Below are 18,083 nucleotides of genomic sequence, written 5' to 3'. Positions count from 1 at the left end.
TTGATAATTAATATAATAAAAATAAAAAAATAATAAAAACAGTTTTTGATATCTGAAATGTTCCATCCTCAGGTCGCTCTGGATCCCGGAGAACTGTTTCCACAGATTCCTCTCCGGGCATCACGCCATCCTCAGCTTGGTCCTCACCCTGGTCCTCACCCCCCCCTGAGGCCCATGTCGAGAGAGGAAGTAGAGAGTTGTTGAGTCTGAGCAGCCGAGGCTCGGACAGCGTCGAGGGGAGCTGGAGTGGCGATGGATCGGAGAGCCCAAGCGACAAGGGTTTGTCCAGGTCCAACAGCTTCGAAGGGTTTCTGTGTCCTCCGCTGCCGGGTCAAGTACCTGTCGAGCCAACAGAGACATCAACTGGCCGAACTGCTCGGCGTGCCGTGGACGCTTCTCCTGTGAACGAGAGCTCAACAGGTGAGACTGAAATAAGGCTTGGCAGTGCAAAGTCTACAGATAGAGATTTAGCTATTTCATGCATAACTGAGTCAAGTTTTTAACACGTCCGATCACATTTACTGTTGCTCGACCAGCACTGATATTTTTAAAATAAAACAATGGATCTAGCAAGCTAATAATTGTCTCATATTTTTCTGTTTGTTTTTCAGAGTCCTTTGAGTCTCTCTATAACGTGGAAAAGTTAATTGGATCCGGAGTATTTGGCAGGGTTTTCCTGGGAACACGCAAATTTGATGGCAAAAAGGTAAATCTTACTGAATTGTACAAACATTTTGCTCTTGCATGCATCAAAACACATTTAAAACAATTTACAGATGGTTTAATACTTAATACAAAGCCAGGTGCTTGAAAACTGTTACTGTTATTGAAACTGTTTTTTTGTTTTTTTTTGTGCAGGTTGCCATCAAGCGGATACGCAAGATTGACAATGATCGTTATCTTTATATTGTAAGTTGGCCAAAACCTGAATGTGTATTGAGTTGTTTAAGTGCAGATTACTTTAGTTAATACACCCGTAGGAAGCATTAGGTATAAATGTGATCAACAAATAAGCCTAGAGGCACCAAATAACTTTGAGCTGAAAAGGCTCTTTTGAACGCATCTAAAAAGATCAAAGAATAGTACATTTCAAAATGATGTTTTCTTCAGATTTTTACCCAGCTAACCTTCTGTCTGCTTCTTCTCTCTAGCCTGGGAATCGCGAACCTCTCGTTACAGAAGTGGCGCTGCTGATGATGATGAGGCGAGAACCCATAAGCCCCTTCGTCATACAACTGTACGAGTGGTTTGAACATCCTAAAGAATTCTCTCTGGTTATGGAGTATCCGGAGGCCTACGAGACCTTGTATGACATAATCACTCGTCAACCTTGGAGTGACTGCTTCTCACGGGTCGTCATGAGACAGGCTGTGCGGGCAGTGCTACACTGCATCCATCATGGTGTTTTCCATAATGACATTCATGCTGAGAATTTCCTGTTTGAGAAAGACACGCTAGATCTCAAGCTGATAGACTTTGGCTGCGGTCAGCTATTTAGTAGTGAAGGCTACGAGAGCAACAGATACAGGGGTGAGCGTTTTGGGAGTGTGGAAACCTGAAGCTAGTGACTTACAAATTTTTTGATGATGCTTTAAAAAAAAAAAGCTCAACAATGTGCAAATGTCTTCCTTACAGGATTTCGGGAATACTGCCCACCTGAAGTCATTACAGAACCTCGATTCCACGCCGTCCCAGCAAACGTCTGGTCTCTAGGAGTGTTGCTGTACGAGTTGTCGAACTTTTGTCTTCCTTTTCGTAATAGAACGGAAATCACACAAGCCGAAGTTACATTTCAGAACCCCAACTTATCCAAACGTGAGTGAATAATGATGATAACATTGATAAACACACATAAAGCAAACGAGTTGTACAGAAAGTTAAAGGTTATAGTGTGTCAGAATTTTTATATATACTGTAGCTCAACGTACACCGAGAGCATCGCTGTTTTCAAAAATGCCAGGTCACATGGTCATGACTAACCAGCTCTCTCCTTATTAAAATGTGTACAGACTGCAGGGATTTGATTGGACAGTGTCTTGCTCTGGATCCAGCTGAACGCCCCAGCTTGGAGCAGATGTTACAACATCCATGGTTTGTTCGTACACTACGCTAGATTGGAGAAGCTGAGGAGATTCACTCGATCAGTTTCAGGTGTGTGGAAGTGTAACAAGCAGAGTAGGATTATTATCTTTTGTCTTAAATTCTGGATTATTTGTAGTGAGATTTTCAAATTTGTGTTCATTGTAATGTTCTTGTTATAGTCAAATCACCTTCATTTATATAGCGCTTGATACTATATGATAATGGTAAATCATTATTTCTCCAACATTATTTAAAAAGTATTATCTTGTTTTCCACAAAAAAATAAGGCTTGTTTTTACAGAATATTAAAATTATTTCCCCCATTATAATATTATTTTCTCGACCAGCGCTGACATTTTTTAAATAAAACAATGGATCTAGATAAAGTGAAACCAAAGTAACAATTTGATGTGACCACTGACATTGATCATTAATATTATAAAAAAATAAATAAAACAAAAACAGTTTTTGATATCTGAAATGTTCCATTCTCAGGCCACTCCAGATCCTGGAAAACTGCTTCCACAGATTTTTCTCCGGGCATCACATCCGCCATCGCTGCACTGACGAGAATGTCTCCCAAGCGTTGGGCTGGATGTAATAATCCACATAGCCTCTCTCTATTTACTCCCGAAATCTGAACCGCTGAAGACGAGGTGGATTAAGTTTGTTTTTGAAGAAAATGCTCCCTCAACTCTACCAAAATTCGTTTATGTCTGCTCGAATCATTTTACACCGGACAGCTTTTTGAATGAGGCTCAGTATAAAGCAGGTTTTGCAAAAAAATGGCTCCTGAAGGATGTAGCAGTGCCAACTGTTCGTGATCCAGCTACACATCTAGAAGTATGTATTACGCGTTGGTTTTCCAAATTGCCTTTGAATTTGTCAAGTTCATAATAACATGTTAGACTTAGAAAGTTTGAACGCATCTAAAAAGATCAAAGAATAGTACATTTCAAAATGATGTTTTCTTCAGATTTTTACCCAGCTAACCTTCTGTCTGCTTCTTCTCTCTAGCCTGGGAATCCCGAACTTCTCGTTACAGAAGTGGCGCTGCTGATGATGATGAGGCGAGAACCCATAAGCCCCTTCGTCATACAACTGTACGAGTGGTTTGAACATCCTAAAGAATTCTCTCTGGTTATGGAGTATCCGGAGGCCTACGAGACCTTGTATGACATAATCACTCGTCAACCTTGGAGTGACTGCTTCTCACGGGTCGTCATGAGACAGGCTGTGCGGGCAGTGCTACACTGCATCCATCAACTCTTCCAAAATTCGTTTATGTCTGCTCGAATCATTTTACACCGGACAGCTTTTTGAATGAGGCTCAGTATAAAGCAGGTTTTGCAAAAAAATGGCTCCTGAAGGATGTAGCAGTGCCAACTGTTCGTGATCCAGCTACACATCTAGAAGTATGTATTACGCGTTGGTTTTCCAAATTGCCTTTGAATTTGTCAAGTTCATAATAATATGTTAGACTTATAAAGTTTGTGATAGCATGTGATAGCACCATGAGTCCAGCTATGTTGTTATTTTTTTATCGCGCTGATAGTGGAATCTTGATTTGTTAAGGACAGCACATCAGAACAGAGCAGCCAAACCAGAGATGTTGCTTGCCAGACAGACGCAAAACCGCTGACCAAGTCTGTTGGTACTCAGTCATCAATGAAGACGTTTCATGTTCGCTACAGGAGTTCAGGTATGTTTATGTATTACATGATACTGCTTATACAGAGGACCTATAACTAGTCTTGTTACACAATAAGTGTCACATAACAGTAACACACAACTACTTTGTATATTACAGGTGTCCAGACGACAGATACAGTTTCGGACATTGACAGTTTGTCACCAGCAGCTGGTTTAATATTTAGGACCTCTACACCTATAAAGTGGCCATCAAAGAGACCTCGTGTGGAACTGGAGGAAGAGGATGACGAAGAAACCCTAATGGACACATCATCTGTAGTAGCACCTGAAGAGCAAGATTATACATTTGATCCAGCAGAGACGGACACAACTTTAACGGAGACAGCAGAGCAGACATGTCGTAAGTTTCAAAACTGTGCATTTGTTTTAGAACAGGGGTGTCAAACTGAGTTCCTTGTTGGCCACAGCACTGCAGAGTTTACCTCTAATCATTATTAAACACACCTGAGGCAGCTAATCAACTCTCTAAGGCTCATTAAAAAAGTTGATCCTTCTGGAACTGAGTTTAACACCCCTGGTTCAGAATTGTATTATTTTTATTATTATTATATTTTGTTACTTTTGTATTTAATATTTGTTAACCAGTACGAGTTTTTGTTTCTTAGTGCTCAAGCAAAATGGCAAAATGAGACGCTAGATCGCCTGAGTGAAAGGGAAAGGGTCATCGTTGGAGGTGACATGAGGGCTGACTCACCAGGTACATAGTTGTAAATAAGAAGGATGCATGGATGCTCGGGTATTTTCCGGATCATGAAGCATAACATGCATAGGTAGTATCTAACTGAATTCAATGCACTCGTGGTAATAATGCTTTGTGTAATATTACTTTCAAAGGCCACTCTGCAAAGTTTGGAAGCTATACATTGATGGACCTTCAGACCAACACCGTTGTGGACACACCAGAGCTGGTTCAGGTGGGAGAGAAGAAATATCAGTATTTTAAAAAAGTACATTTTGAGAAGTTTAAAACTTCTGGTTTGTCTAAGATGATTGTTTCGTTCCCTATTCTTGTCTATTTCAGAGTAACGAAGTGGGAGGAAGCTACCACATGGAAAAAGGATTACAGAGGAGCCTTGCCCTGTTGGAAGCTCGTGGTGTTACTCTGGAGTGTATTGTAACTGACCGCCACCCACAAATACAAAAGTACCTCAGAGCATAGTTCGAATTACAGGGGGTACTGGGGGGTACTATACCCCCCAATGAAGACCCAGTAGGGGACAGAAATATCAGTTTTGGGGGGGTCAGATAATTTTTCTGATATTGTGAAAAAAATATAATTACAGTTACAATACAAGTCAACTCCTATTTTCACTGTAGGAACATTTTAATGTAAAGCGATTTCAGACACCCCTATTGTGGACCGTACCATTTTTAACCACCGTGGCTAGAAGGAGATAGAGAACGACTTCACCTTCTCAAGCAAGTGTCAACGTTGAATGACAAAACGCTAGTTTCATAAAGTATCATTCTTTTCAACATTCCTTATTTGTATATTCAAAAATATTTAAAATAATCTAATTTAATAGTTATCATTTTTCAATGTAAATGATTTAATTTTATTGGTAACAGCCTAGTTGTTACGGCATCCAGTCTCCGTGATTCTCCCTGTACTCAATCTCGAGCGCCCTCTCCAGAATACTAAGAGCATTGCATACTTCTCCTAGTATGGATCATTTATGATTACGCTGCACCTGTTCTGAATGATCACTGATTACTCATACTATATCTTACTCACTCACTCAGCGTCCTGTGCGAAGTATTGTTTCACCCTGTGTTGCATGTCTGAGCGTTTTCCTGAATTATCCTTGCCTTACTTGTTTCCTCGATTGTCTGCAGCCTGACTTCTGACCCAAGCCTGTTCCCCGGACTCTGATTCTCGCTGCCTGCCCTGAACTTCTGCCCGTCTCTTCATTCCGTCGTCTGCCGCCTGCCCCGACCCCTGCCCGTTCCTGGATTCTGGCCATTCGGCTTATTCGTTTTGCCTGGCTTAACTGGTCAATAAACATTGTTGCATATGGATCTGTCTCTGCCTCCTGAATCGCAACACTAGTGTCTAATTATTTTAATTGAATATATTTATCAAATTTAAGAATTTGAAATGAAAGATGGAGCATACATTTAATAAAATTAGGGGAAAATGCCCTTTATAAAGGTACAAAAAATGATTCTGAGTGTTTTCAAACAGTGATGTAATGAAACATTGACAATTTAAGCTTGAAGGGAGTAAAGCCTCTGTTTAGGCTATTAAGGAAATGTAATTTTGCCAAAAGAAGAACTTTTATTTTAAATAAATGTTCATTTTAAATCAGCCTACTTCAGTGTGATGTTACCAGATTATCATGCTTAACACTAAGAATTTGAATAATTGTAATGTGATGATCAGATGCAGATATCTAAATCAAAGAATATAGGCGGTTTGCGGGTGGATTTTTTTATTTTTAATAGTGGATTCGGGCGACTCAAAGTGCACCAGATTAATGAATTTATCTTTAAAATGTACAAAATTTTCTTCCGGGGGGGCATGCCCCCGGACCCCCCTAGAGGTACCAATCTCCACCAACAGAAAAAATTGTGGAAAACACATTAGGCTATATGATGATCTACAAAAAAATACACATTTTTATTATCTTATTATTAAAATAAATTATTATGATTTTACCACCTGCGCCACATTTTGAGGCAGGAAAACCCTGAAATAGGCAATAGGCTTCTTGTAAAGGTATTACTATTTACTAGTAATTAGAATGGTATTTCAGTGCACTTAACTTCTAACTTTTGGGAGTTGATCAAAACAGTTCTCTTTTGGATATATAATAACAATGAGATATTCTGTAGCCTATACTGATTATCAGTTTGTCGCATGTTTAGACCTTGTATGTGTGTTGCACAACACATGTTGCACTTGGCGATCACGGTGGGGATTGATATGGTAGTGGACCATGATGGTCATAGAAGAAGTGAAGGAGCAGTACCCCCCCCCCCCCCAATTATGGTGGGGTAATTCACACTCTGCCTCAGAGAACATAACATCAACCAGTTTTATGATGTGTGGCACATCGAAAAAGGTTTTATTCAATAACATAGATTTATAAGTGGGTATAATATGAAAATTAAGAAATTGTGACAGTTTATAGGCATATCACAAATATTTAGTAGTGGCAAACTGTGAACATCACTGTTTTTATTCTCAGCAGTAAAATGCTTGTCTATATTTTTATTTACAGGGATTGTGAGGAAACTTGAAAACATTTCCAAGATGAAAAATTACGGAACTGGCAGAGAAGCATTAAAAACCACATTTACTGGACTGCATCATCTTCAACCACTGGACCAGAAAGAGTGGCAAAATGGAAATCGATTCTGAACCATGTCAGGAACGTACACAGAGGATCCAAACTTTCCTGCTCGTCTACATCATCTAAAGGGAAGCAGAGATAGAAACAAGTGGCTTGTTGCCAGTATGATACTGTAAACAAATATTATTTTTATGCAACACGACAAAATGTAAAAAAGGGACTGTTAGTCGAAGTGTAAATAACCTAAAATTAAAGTTATTAGTTGTAATTAATGCAATTTTTGTATCATTTCTCATAGGAACTCAGGCATTCTACAAGCTGGAGAAAGTGATGACAAACACGCGGATTTTGAGGGACATCACCAAACTAAGTCCACATCACCAGACTTCATCTTTGGAGTCATTTCATAGTGACATTCTACGGTTTTCCCCCAAAAATGTGGTGTTCCCATTTCTTGGAATGTTGTGCAGGTAATTGAACTGCTGTTAAAATAACTTTACATCACTATAGGTTATTTTCCTGAATTGTGTCTGTGCACTTGCAGACTAAACCTGGCTGAACCTTTCATTACAATGAAAATGCTGGTCGTGCACAAGCAACATCATCAACAGGATATACATTTATAAATACATTTTGTTTTATTGCACAGAGTACCTAGATGACCTGCAGGACCTAATATTTGAGCATGTTTTTGTGGACCCTGCTCCATACATGGATGAGGTACTTAAGATACCCATACTATCAGACCTTTGTGCGGAGTATGAGCGGCCAGACAAGGAGGAGGTCATCTCCACCATGGTGTCCAGATTCAATCATCAGCTGGTAGGAAACCAACATATCTGCCCTGATCATCTGGAAACTCACGGCGAACCCTCATCACCACACAGGCTGGAATCACGACACGTACCCGACGGCCAAGGAAACCCCAGCACCAGCTCACAAAGGAGCGATATGCCAGAAACCTGTAACGACTAAAACACAGGCACATGTACAGATAGTACTTTATTTTTCAGCAATGTCTTTGTTTTGTTTTGTTATAGCACAGCCTATGCTTCATTTTGTGCTTTCTTATAATTCTATGAAGACTCCTGAAGTTATTTCTTACTATTGTATATAAAATGTCAAATATTCACTAGTTTGTTTACAGTATGTATTGGTTTTGTAGAATCGGCAATGTTTATTTAATTACAAGAATAAAGTAAGATCCATCCACTAATTATTTATACAAATTGTGAAATAATTTTCTTGTATTTGCAGAGTGTATTGTGATATTAATAAATATTAAGTTTGTTCTGCCATATGTGTTGTCAATTTCATGGTTGCAATTCAGAATATAGCTAAGTTTTTACTTTTGTGCAGTCAGTATTTATTTAATTTTATTTATTTAATTTTATTTAATAGGGACACGTGTGAACAATAAACCTGTACCACACTACAACATTTATAGCCAAGGCTAATTTGCAATGTCCGTCCCTAGAAGGGCTTTTCACATACATACAAAAAGTACAAAAAATTCATTTACATGTACAGTAACATTACATAATTACATAATTCTGTATGTGTAGGTTGATTGTAGATGTAAATATATTATTATATTATATAGCCCTGCATTAAAATTTTCAAACTTTAATCAAATATAAAAACTTGACATAACATTTAAAAACACTATCGACACTTACTGTACAATTCCACGTAGACGCAAGGTTCCATTAGCCTGGAAATCCAGACCTAAATCTAACTCGCTGAGCAAACTCAACTTGTGCTCTCGTGAGAACTCTGGAATACCAGGGTAAGGTTCCACAGTCGGCTCGATAAATGTATGCATTCTGAAGAGAATACACGTTTAAACAAACAGGATTCAATCCAGGATGCTCAGTCATTATATATATATATATATATATATAAAGATATTGGGAAGAATGTTGATAAAGCAAACCGGTTTGGTTACCATTGACTTCTACTACATGAAGGGGAAAAAACGGATTAATTTCTCAATATTATTATTTTATTTGTATTTTTTTTGTGTTTGACAGAATAAAGAAAGTAATTGAGGTCTGGAACAACATGAGTGTTTGAGTGAATGATGATGAACTATCTCTTCAAGAGGGAAAAACTTTTTGTTTGCCTTGTCAGTTTATTTATTTGTATTTCAACCCTTAAAGAAATAAGCTACACATGTCAACAACAGCAATAGGAATAAAAATGATCAATAAATTATTTTTATTAATAATATTCAAAAAGAATAATTCCACCAAGTAATATTTCATTATGTAACTGTAGACTGTTTGCTGTTGCCAGCAATTAAGCCACTATCAGTATAAACAGGCTTTTTTAATAAAGTTATCAACACTAAATTAATAAAACATCTGAGAGATTATGATAAAGTACAATTAATGAATGAATTCATTCATTCATTCATTCATACAATCAGAGCCGGCTTCAGACTGCGCTCAGCAGGGGGGCATTTATTTTCAATGGGTGGGCACTAGGTATGGGGACTTTTTTTCGGATATCAGATATCCTATATTTATTATTGCTACTGCCTTTTCTGTTAGCTATTACCATGAAGTGATGCAACCCATACAATAAACACATAAACCATTACACATTGTTGCAAGACGTGCAACTCTTAAGAAATTTGATTAAATAAGGGTTAAATAGGCCTATACAAAAAAATTACAAGACCGACTCTGACCACAGCTTTATTATAAACAAAGCTAACGAACATGCTCACAGTCTCTCACTGACAGGTCAGGATAGTAGTTTAACTGCTATCTCACTGGCGGAAGAGAGAAAAAAAGCTACACATCTTTATTCTGCTTTGCTCTAACATAAGCGTTCACAGTAGCCTACTATTAAAAAAGCATCATGTAACGTTAGTTACCTTCATCAAAACAAATTAAAAACACCAACAACATACACAGAGATTATTCTACAATTTCCATTTACAAGAAAATATAGGCTAAAACAACTGTTTCTCCACGGCGGGAGTGACATTTCAGGACAATGGTCAGCGCAAAACTGAACTAAATAGGCCTACTAAACTATTATTAGTCTCATCATCACAACATAACGTGACAACACACACAATATAGTGAACTTTGACAGTACATAATGCCAGTTAGATAAATACACTAACAACCGGCCAGCATGAAACTTTACATTTAATTTGCAGTTAGAAGAGCTGAAGACGCCGCTTGTGAGCTGATTGGAACTTCCTGAGAACAGCGTCCTTCCATTCACGGCCGCCGGCCACTCGGCCACGGAGTCACAAATGTTAGCCGGGCTGTTGTCGTTGTCTTGTTGTATGGGGTCAGCAGAATCGTTAATCGACGTGGAAGGAGAAACTGTGGTTTTGAACCATTTTCTAATGTCCATTTTTGGACAGTTTTCATCTGTTTGCTTTGTTTTGAATGCAGCCAGGAATATTGCGCCAACTGAAATTCATTTCATTCATGTATTAACGTGCAAGTGATTGGGGGGGCGGCAGGGGGGTTTCCTCACTGTGGTTTTATGTTGGCTAAGCTTTATTATATTTTCAGCTAATGAGCAGTTTGTAGACATATTTTTATTATTTCTCACTAAAATGTAAATTAAACTGATATTATTTTGTAAATTATATCATAATTCAATTTGGGGGGGCATAAAAGACATTTGGGGGGGCATTGCCCCCTAATGCCCCCCCATACCGCCGGCGCTGCATACAATTAAGACTAGTTTATGGACTTACATGAAAAGCATTTGAACTATATCTCATGACTTTAGATTTGATGGAAGTATAATGTTTGGGGTTTCTTGACAGACTTTGCCATCAAGTGGACATGTGCAGGTACTGCAGGTTTCACTGGACTCTCAGAAATGAGTCTTGTATCATAGTTTCTACTTCATCTGTGAGCTTGTTATAGTCAGCCTGACATACTTTATGTGGATGATGTCCACTGTTTCCCATGCACTTCAGCAGAGCGTCATGCATCTGCTCTCGGCCTCCAATGCTGCAGAGTTTATCCAACTGCTCAACAGGATCCGGTGGGATATCTTGACACTGAAGGGCTTTTAAGACAGCCGGAGCAAACTTCCCGTGGTGTGCAGTGGAGCATATCACAAGGTGCAGTGGAGCATATCGCAGGTTTTGTCATGTATACGATCGGCGACTACTTTCCCAACCGCTGTGTGAGTGTCCATTATGAAGCCTGTTGTAGTGTGCACCTCCTGTATGGCCCTCAAACAGTCTTCTTCAGAGCACCAACCAGCTTGAAGTTCCAGATTTATCTTCTGCCGTAAAGTCTCCGACACTTTAAAGATGCGCTCTCTTTCTAGATTCAAACACAGATCTCTGACAAGACTTCCATCCCCACCGGAAGCGTGATGGATGAACCTCTCAAGGTTGGAAGACTTCAGGATATCAATGGCAGGAGAGTTTGAAACCTGCAGCTTCCGGTTGCGGAGATCATACTTGCCACTAGCGATGAAGTCGGATATGATGCAGTTATGATTGGATGCACAGATCACCTTCCGTATGGGTATATCCCCATTTGTTTGGCATACAGGGCTGACATGGCATTGCCAAAGTTTCCGGTAGGGATGCACACGTCAATGGGGTCTCCGAAAGTCAGCGTGCGATTTCTAAGCAGGTCCATGTACGCCGAGCAGTGATAGACCACCTGAGGGAGCAGTCGGGCCCAGTTTATCGAGTTTGCGGTGCTGAGAACCGTGGCATATTCCACAGCTAAATGTCCGATCAAGCTCGAGTCCCCAAACATTCGTTTAATGCTCCTCTGGCAGAAGTCAAAATTGGACAGGACGCTGATGGACTTGGCATTGCCCTCCTGAAATCCTGTCATCTGTAGCTTCTGAATCTCACTCACTCCGTTCTCAGGGAAAACCACAAGCACGCCGATCCTCTCCCGGTCACTGTCTTTAAGATTTCTGAAGCCGTTCAGCACCGCGCTTCCGGTATCTCCAGATGTGGCCACTAGAATCAGGTAGTTGCACATCTGTGGCAGGCAGTGGGCAAACAGCTGAGGCATCAACTGCAGTGCCAGGTCTTTAAACGAGGCAGTTGGGCCGTGAAAGAGTTCTAGAAGATACTGATGATCAGTGAGGTGCTTTAGAGGCACAACCGACTGATCGGCGAAGTTCTGGCCGTAAGCACGACACACCATTGTGCTCAATTCTACAGGGGACACATCCATAGGATGGATACAGTTTTCCAGTATGGCCACAGCTCTCGTGGCATGGCTGGATATTCTCAACCATTCTGAAGGTTCCAGTTTGGGGAAACCTTTTTTTTGGTACGTAAAGCATACCTGTCAAGTTTTGGATTTGAAAATAAGGGAAATTTTCCGGCGCCCACCGCGAGCAGTCCCACCACCCCAACCAAGCTCCAGTATCCCTTACATTTTAAGACAGGTGTACAAGAAAGCTAAAATCACCACTTGTCAACCACTTTTAAACTACAATTGGCTTTATGCACAGCTGCACTACTTCCTGAACTTCAGCCAGCTCCTTTGTTTCCTGTCTGCCATTATTGGACAAACTGATTAATCCAGGTGTGCCTGACCTCAGTAGTCACAACAACAATAATCAGACACACCTGGATTAATCAGTTTGTCCAATAATGGCAGACAGGAAACAAAGGAGCTGGCTGAAGTTCAGGAAGTAGTGCCGTTGTGCATGAAGCCAATGATAGGCCTACCTTTGTAGACATTGACATGCTGTGAACATTCATTATATCCTAAATGAAAACACAAAAGGGTATATATGAAGAGCATTTATTGAAAGGCTTATTTGCATATTTTCTGTTCATTTAACATTGCTTGTCTTTACATTTACATTTTATTTTCATTCCACACATTCTTTTCATTTCATATTGTTTTTGTTTTACAGTTTTTCCTTTTCATTTCACATAACTTTTCTTTACTCTTTTAGTGAGTTGTTGTACAAATTTGTAGCAGACTTTGCATTCTTTAAGACTGTTTTGGAAGGAGTGTATTTGTGGGCTGGGCCAGAGTGGTTAATTTTACATGAGAGTAGAGCGCAAACAGTTCTGTTGTCTAACGTCATCCTATTCTCTGTAACAATCTTTCGTACCATGCTAAACACCCTTTCTGAACTTGCATTGCTATGGGGAATGCATAGTAAAGCCTTCATAAGTTTTGGCAGCTCACTGAACCTCATGTCCTTTCCTACCAGGCCCCAGAATCTGTCGATTCTTTCTTCTTGGGGGAGTTGCTTACTATCTGTCACCTGATAGTCTGTGAATTCCTCTCTCATCTTATCCTCTTTCAACCTCAACTGAGGGAACAGGGCCCCTAGCCTTTCCACTGTAAAGTAAAACAAGTGTTTGACTGAACATTGCAGATCTAAACAAGTATCAAGTATACTGTGCCAATTAATTGTTTGGTTATCAATGGGGAACTGTCCCCAGAGGATGTTGTTATGATGCGATGTAAAGCCTTTTGAGACAAATTGTTTGAAAAAAATGGGCTTTACAGATAAATTTGCCTTGCCTTGCCTAATATCAATAGGCTTTATGCACAACTGCATTACTTCCTGAACTTAAGCCAGCTCCTTTATTTCCTGTCTTACATTATTGGACAAACTGATTAATCCAGGTGTGTCTGACCATTGCTAGGGTGGTTGCTAGGGTAAGTAGTGGAGCTGGGCATAAAGCCTATTGGAAACTGTTTTTATTATCTACCTGTCCCTGGAGTTATGTTAAGACGAGCTGCAGGGTCCAGCACTTTCAGGTCCCTCAGGAGTGGATGGTCGAGGGGAAAGGAGGAGAACATCTTCTTAAGCACTGCCTCATAGAAGCTTCTCACAGTTCTACAACAGCATAAGAGTGAAAAAAATGCATTAGTGGTAATATTTTAGGCACACTACAGCCTATACTCTCATACTGTTAAAAGATGATATCATAATATAACTACTGGGTAATATACTCACTGAAAGATTTTCTTCTCGGCTGACACAGGGAGCTCAGCGCTTCTCATGAATGCCTTTGTGTCTGCTCCGATAAAAAGATCTTCATCAGCCAACTGATGTCCATCTCCATACTCCACCTCCCTGAGAGGTACAGCCACGATTGCCCTGGCTGGTATGAGGTAGCCCATGATCCTCTTCATCAGCCTGCACATCTCCTCTTCAAGTCTGTGAATTTGTATTCCCTCTGACTGCAGATAATATCAATGGTCACAACAAAATAACAGTGAAATAAGAATGCTACAATAAGCACAAACATTTAGTTATATCCTATTATTCACTCATTCACTCAATATCATTGACACCCACCTGGAAGGCAATGTTAAATTCAGATAAAGGCTTAAGGGCAGCACTCAGGAACAGGAAGTAGGTCTTCACGATTGGATCACGCAGATGGCTTGCCAGATCACGCACTTTAACACTCCTCTCCACCTCTTCATGACTGTTAAAGTAGGCCTACAGTACATAGAGATACAGGGTGGCAATACATGGTTAAAATTGAAATATAGCATGGTAAACTGTGTAGATATCTGCTGAGTGGAGTTACCATCCTACCTGTAGTGCATCCCACTGGTTCAGCACCCTCTGGATGCAGGTTAACAGACTCAGCCATCTGGTGCTGCAGTACCTGAGGAGCTTCAGGTGATCTGAATCAGTGAAGTCTACAAACTCTTTGTAGACTTCACATCTTTTTGCACTGAGAGATAGAAAATTACTCTGTTAGTGGTTGGAATTGTGAGTGTGTGTGTGTGTGAAGAATATGAACTGCAGGCCTACAAGGCTACCTTGTGCATGAGTTAGCCACATGCAATGTTGTTACATTGTAACACACAACATTAGGTGAGAGAAATAGCAGGCCTATATGTATGCATTTACCTTCTATCAAAGTGGGTGTATATCCCCACCAGGATGTCTTCCACTGGTACCTGGGCTGCTCTGATGCCACAGCCAGTGGCCAGCTGTACCAGGTGACAGATGCAGCCAAGGTCCTGGACGTGGGGCTGGCTGGTCTTCAGTCTGCTGATGACCGAGTTATGGCGGCCTTTCATAACACTCGCATTATCAGAGTTAAAGGCAATCAGGAGGTTATCCCATGGGATGCCTCTTTTTCTATTGGAAACAGGAAAAAAATGCCACAAAACGTCTCAGACAAAATGTAAGGTTGTAATTAAATACAATCTACTAAACATGTCAACAACACAGAGCAGTTCCCCTTACCTTAATGCTTCACTAAGCTTTTCATACAGATTTTCTGCATTTCCTACATTGCATGTAGGCATCTCCAGGAATCTTGTAGAGACCTGCAGAGTGGCCTCATCGTAGAGTCTAGTCAGGATGACGAATTCTTTTTCTGTTTTTCTATTGTTCGATTCGTCGCACATCAGTGAAAAGGGCTGAGATCGGCATGTTTTGGCCAACTCGTCCTCTAGTTCTGCTGCTATGGCACCTGTTGAGTGTCCAGTAATTAGCTAGTAAGTTAGCCTACAACACATGCCATGGGTTAATGCTCAAATGCATGGGCGTCAGTTTGGTTTGAAATGTGCTGGGTACAGAGACGCATTCGGAAGCGCATTTTCAGAAGTGCTGGGTACAATGACGCATTCATTTTTTTCTCTCTTTCGCGCAGGGTCGCTCGCTCAACACAGAAAATATGTGGAATAAGGGCTGCTTCCGACTAAAAGTTTTTTTTCTAGTCGACTAGTAGGCTAGTTGTTCATTTAAGTCATTCATAAGACGTCTAAATGTGTCTAAATACGCTGTGAATGGGAATGTGCATTATACGCTGAGTTTCGGTTCATTTATGAGACAAACTCCAGTTCACTCGCCGGCGCCTCCATGTCCCCACCGAAATCAAGGCCTATGCTCAAATGTTAGAATATTCAAACACATTTCAAACCCATTTGATACCGTTTTAGCAAACGTACAGTAGCCCAGCAGTAAGAAAGATAGGTATGTTAGCTAACTTACCTTTGATGATTTGAGTAGCCTTAGTTTTTCCCGTTGAGTATTTTCGTGCAATAGCAGAGTCCGGGAACATGTCAGCTACACACTTGTTGAAGTCGTCGTGGAAGGAGAAAGGAATGTTGTTTTTGGCACACAGCATTGCCATTTTTACCTCTGCACGTATGACCTGGTCTGCATCGGTGGCATTTCTCGTCACGAATGCTGACATCGCCTGGGCATGTTTTTGTCCCTCTAGCCCGCGCTTGTGCTTGGCGGATTTCTCGTGCTGAGAAACATCATTCCTTCCCCCGTGTGAGATGCTAAAATCACAGTTACAAAACTTGCAAAACGCGTGACTGTCCCCCACCCTGCTCCTCTTCAGAAAATTAAATTCGCCGTCCCATTGATCACAGTATTTACATGCGATTTTAGATTTTTTGGCAGGAGTGCCTTCCGAGAAGGTCGTAGCGTCCATCATTCGTCTCAGTTGTATTTTTTTTTCTGTTTTTTCCCGCGTTGTCACTCATCATCTGACCTCACACACTAACCTCGCGACAACTGCCACCTACAGTAGGCTACTGCAGGTGGCAGTTATCGCGAGACTAGTGACAGAGCTCAGATTGGTAATGTTTTTTTGTTTTTTTTTTACTCCGCCCGGGCCCGGGGGATTATTATTTTTTAATAATTATTAAAAAATTATTTTTTAAAAAACGTAAACAATTTTTTTTTAATAACGCAGGTTAAAATATGGGAGATTTACGGGTAAATACTAATACGGGAGGACGGCGGGAAAGAAGGGTAAAATACGGGACTTTCCCAGCCAAAACGGGATACTTGACAGGTATGACATAAAGCCCTCCATCTGGTGCAAGACCCTCTATGACGACATCACTGAAGAACTTGGGGTCACTTGACATTTGGCTCCTCGTTGAAACAAACACCTCTGATTCTGAATCCTCATATCTGAGCAGAGTCCTTAGGACTTTATCAGCCACGTCCTCCACGGAGTCTCCCGTCCCACAAAGGACTCTCGCATCTAGCCATTTCTCATAAAACTGCTTCCTGTAATGTAATATCTCTCTCATAGAAACACCAGCATCCTGACCCACAATCCTGTTCACCTTCATTCGAGAGAGTCTCTGCATGATATCTTCTGTGTCCACATCCAGGTACACGGCCAGTCCAGAGCGCTTCAGGTGCCGCATGGCGTCCGAATGCAGGGGATTGGAGCCGGTCAGAGAGATGACACTTCCTGTGGCTGCAAACCTGCACACTGCTTTACCTTCTTCTTCAATAAAACCATCACCACCAATTTCAGAGAGCTTGTCTGCCACACTCATTCCCCACGTCCTTTCGAGAACATCGTCATCTATATCAATAACAGGCATACCTAGTCTGTGTCCCAGAATCCGCCCTACACAGGTCTTCCCTGCTCCAGGAGGACCCATCAGGAGAATGTTTCTTTCATGCGGTTTAGAGTTTTGATTTGATAGCCGTGCTGTAGTGAAGTATGAAGGAGCAAATAGCAGGTGGGTCCTCAGCTTGCTCACTTTAGCCAACAGCTGGCCGAAACTTGCAGGGATCATCTTGGAAAAAAGATCAAATAATCTAGGAAGCAGAAATATGTTTCAGAATTAAAATCATGTCAGTAGATTACAGATAATTTGCTAAAATACAAAATGTAATGTTTAGGCCTGGTTTCACAGACAGGGCTTAGAGTAAGCCAGGATTAGGCCTTAGTTAAATTAGAGCATTTGAGTAGCTTTAATAAACGTGTCTTAGAAAAAACATGACTGGTGTGCATCTTGAAACAAAACAATGGCACTGACATATTTTAAGATATGTCAGTGCAAGATGCTTTTAGTTAAAACAGCTCAAACATACATTTTAGTCTGGGACTATCTTAAGACTTGTCTGTGAAACTGAGGGATATTGTATAGGCCTTTATCGCAACACAATAGAACGCTGGAAGTAGCCGTGAAGCAGTGTACGGCGTCTTCCGGTTATTGCACTGGACTACTTCGCTCTCGCATCTGCCAAAAGTTTCTTTTTTTGTTTTGTTTT

The 18,083-nt window shown here is 40.7% G+C and overlaps 4 protein-coding genes, 1 long non-coding RNA gene and 2 pseudogenes across 8 annotated transcripts in view; 3 read left to right on the top strand and 4 right to left on the bottom strand.

Annotated features, from left to right (window-relative positions):
* LOC309507286 (uncharacterized protein) overlaps window positions 1-18,083 on the bottom strand; it is a 72,761-nt gene that overhangs the window by 43,003 nt on the left and 11,675 nt on the right. The window lies entirely within an intron of this gene.
* LOC309507292 (threonine synthase-like 1) overlaps window positions 1-18,083 on the bottom strand; it is a 75,555-nt pseudogene that overhangs the window by 56,151 nt on the left and 1,321 nt on the right. The window lies entirely within an intron of this gene.
* LOC309507300 lies at window positions 1,367-2,129 on the top strand. Its single transcript, XR_014209114.1, has 3 exons — window positions 1,367-1,530; window positions 1,636-1,815; window positions 2,010-2,129. It is a non-coding gene; the product is annotated as an uncharacterized lncRNA (long non-coding RNA).
* Window positions 3,380-6,764, top strand: LOC309507289 (uncharacterized protein). Its single transcript, XM_082181459.1, has 7 exons — window positions 3,380-3,497; window positions 3,658-3,784; window positions 3,893-4,135; window positions 4,401-4,492; window positions 4,630-4,709; window positions 4,817-4,938; window positions 5,632-6,764. Exons 3-7 carry the CDS (start codon window positions 4,131-4,133, stop codon window positions 5,666-5,668), a joined length of 336 nt encoding a protein of 111 aa, XP_082037585.1. The 5' UTR covers window positions 3,380-3,497; window positions 3,658-3,784; window positions 3,893-4,130; the 3' UTR covers window positions 5,669-6,764.
* LOC309507291 (threonine synthase-like 1) lies at window positions 10,849-17,961 on the bottom strand (annotated as a pseudogene). The gene is made up of 2 exons: window positions 16,868-17,961; window positions 10,849-12,397 (listed from the first exon to the last, which is right to left on the bottom strand). The product of its transcript is annotated as a threonine synthase-like 1 (transcript).
* LOC309507277 (uncharacterized protein) overlaps window positions 12,849-18,083 on the bottom strand; it is a 61,742-nt gene continuing 56,507 nt past the window's right edge. The window contains exons 2-8 of one of the 2 annotated variants that reach the window (XM_082181439.1): window positions 16,044-16,597; window positions 15,294-15,522; window positions 14,952-15,185; window positions 14,631-14,772; window positions 14,385-14,531; window positions 14,040-14,266; window positions 12,849-13,919 (exon numbers count right to left, since the gene is read on the bottom strand). In XM_082181439.1, the coding sequence (XP_082037565.1) occupies window positions 13,784-13,919; window positions 14,040-14,266; window positions 14,385-14,531; window positions 14,631-14,772; window positions 14,952-15,185; window positions 15,294-15,522; window positions 16,044-16,497 (1,569 nt within the window). In that variant the 5' untranslated portion in view covers window positions 16,498-16,597 and the 3' untranslated portion in view covers window positions 12,849-13,783. Of the gene's footprint in view, window positions 13,920-14,039; window positions 14,267-14,384; window positions 14,532-14,630; window positions 14,773-14,951; window positions 15,186-15,293; window positions 15,523-16,043; window positions 16,673-18,083 lie in introns of those variants that run through there. The other variant, XM_082181440.1, reaches the window with a different exon arrangement.
* LOC309507279 (uncharacterized protein) overlaps window positions 16,531-18,083 on the top strand; it is a 61,524-nt gene continuing 59,971 nt past the window's right edge. Inside the window, exon 1 of the mRNA XM_082181443.1 lies at window positions 16,531-16,589. The gene's annotated coding sequence lies outside the window, so the exon portion shown is untranslated. The remainder of the gene's footprint in view (window positions 16,590-18,083) is intronic.

The sequence above is a fragment of the Leuciscus leuciscus genome (assembly GCF_965113295.1).
Source record: "Leuciscus leuciscus genome assembly, chromosome: 10".
Lineage (NCBI taxonomy): Eukaryota > Metazoa > Chordata > Actinopteri > Cypriniformes > Leuciscidae > Leuciscus > Leuciscus leuciscus.
The sequence above is the reverse complement of the archived record's forward strand: the minus strand, read 5'-3'. Positions and strand labels throughout refer to the sequence as shown.

Coding starts and splice junctions, on each gene's coding strand:
- LOC309507289 (XM_082181459.1), top strand. Junction 4,493..4,629: donor CATGAGGGCTGACTCACCAG/GTACATAGTTGT, acceptor TTACTTTCAAAG/GCCACTCTGCAAAGTTTGGA. Junction 4,939..5,631: donor CGCCACCCACAAATACAAAA/GTACCTCAGAGC, acceptor GATTGTCTGCAG/CCTGACTTCTGACCCAAGCC.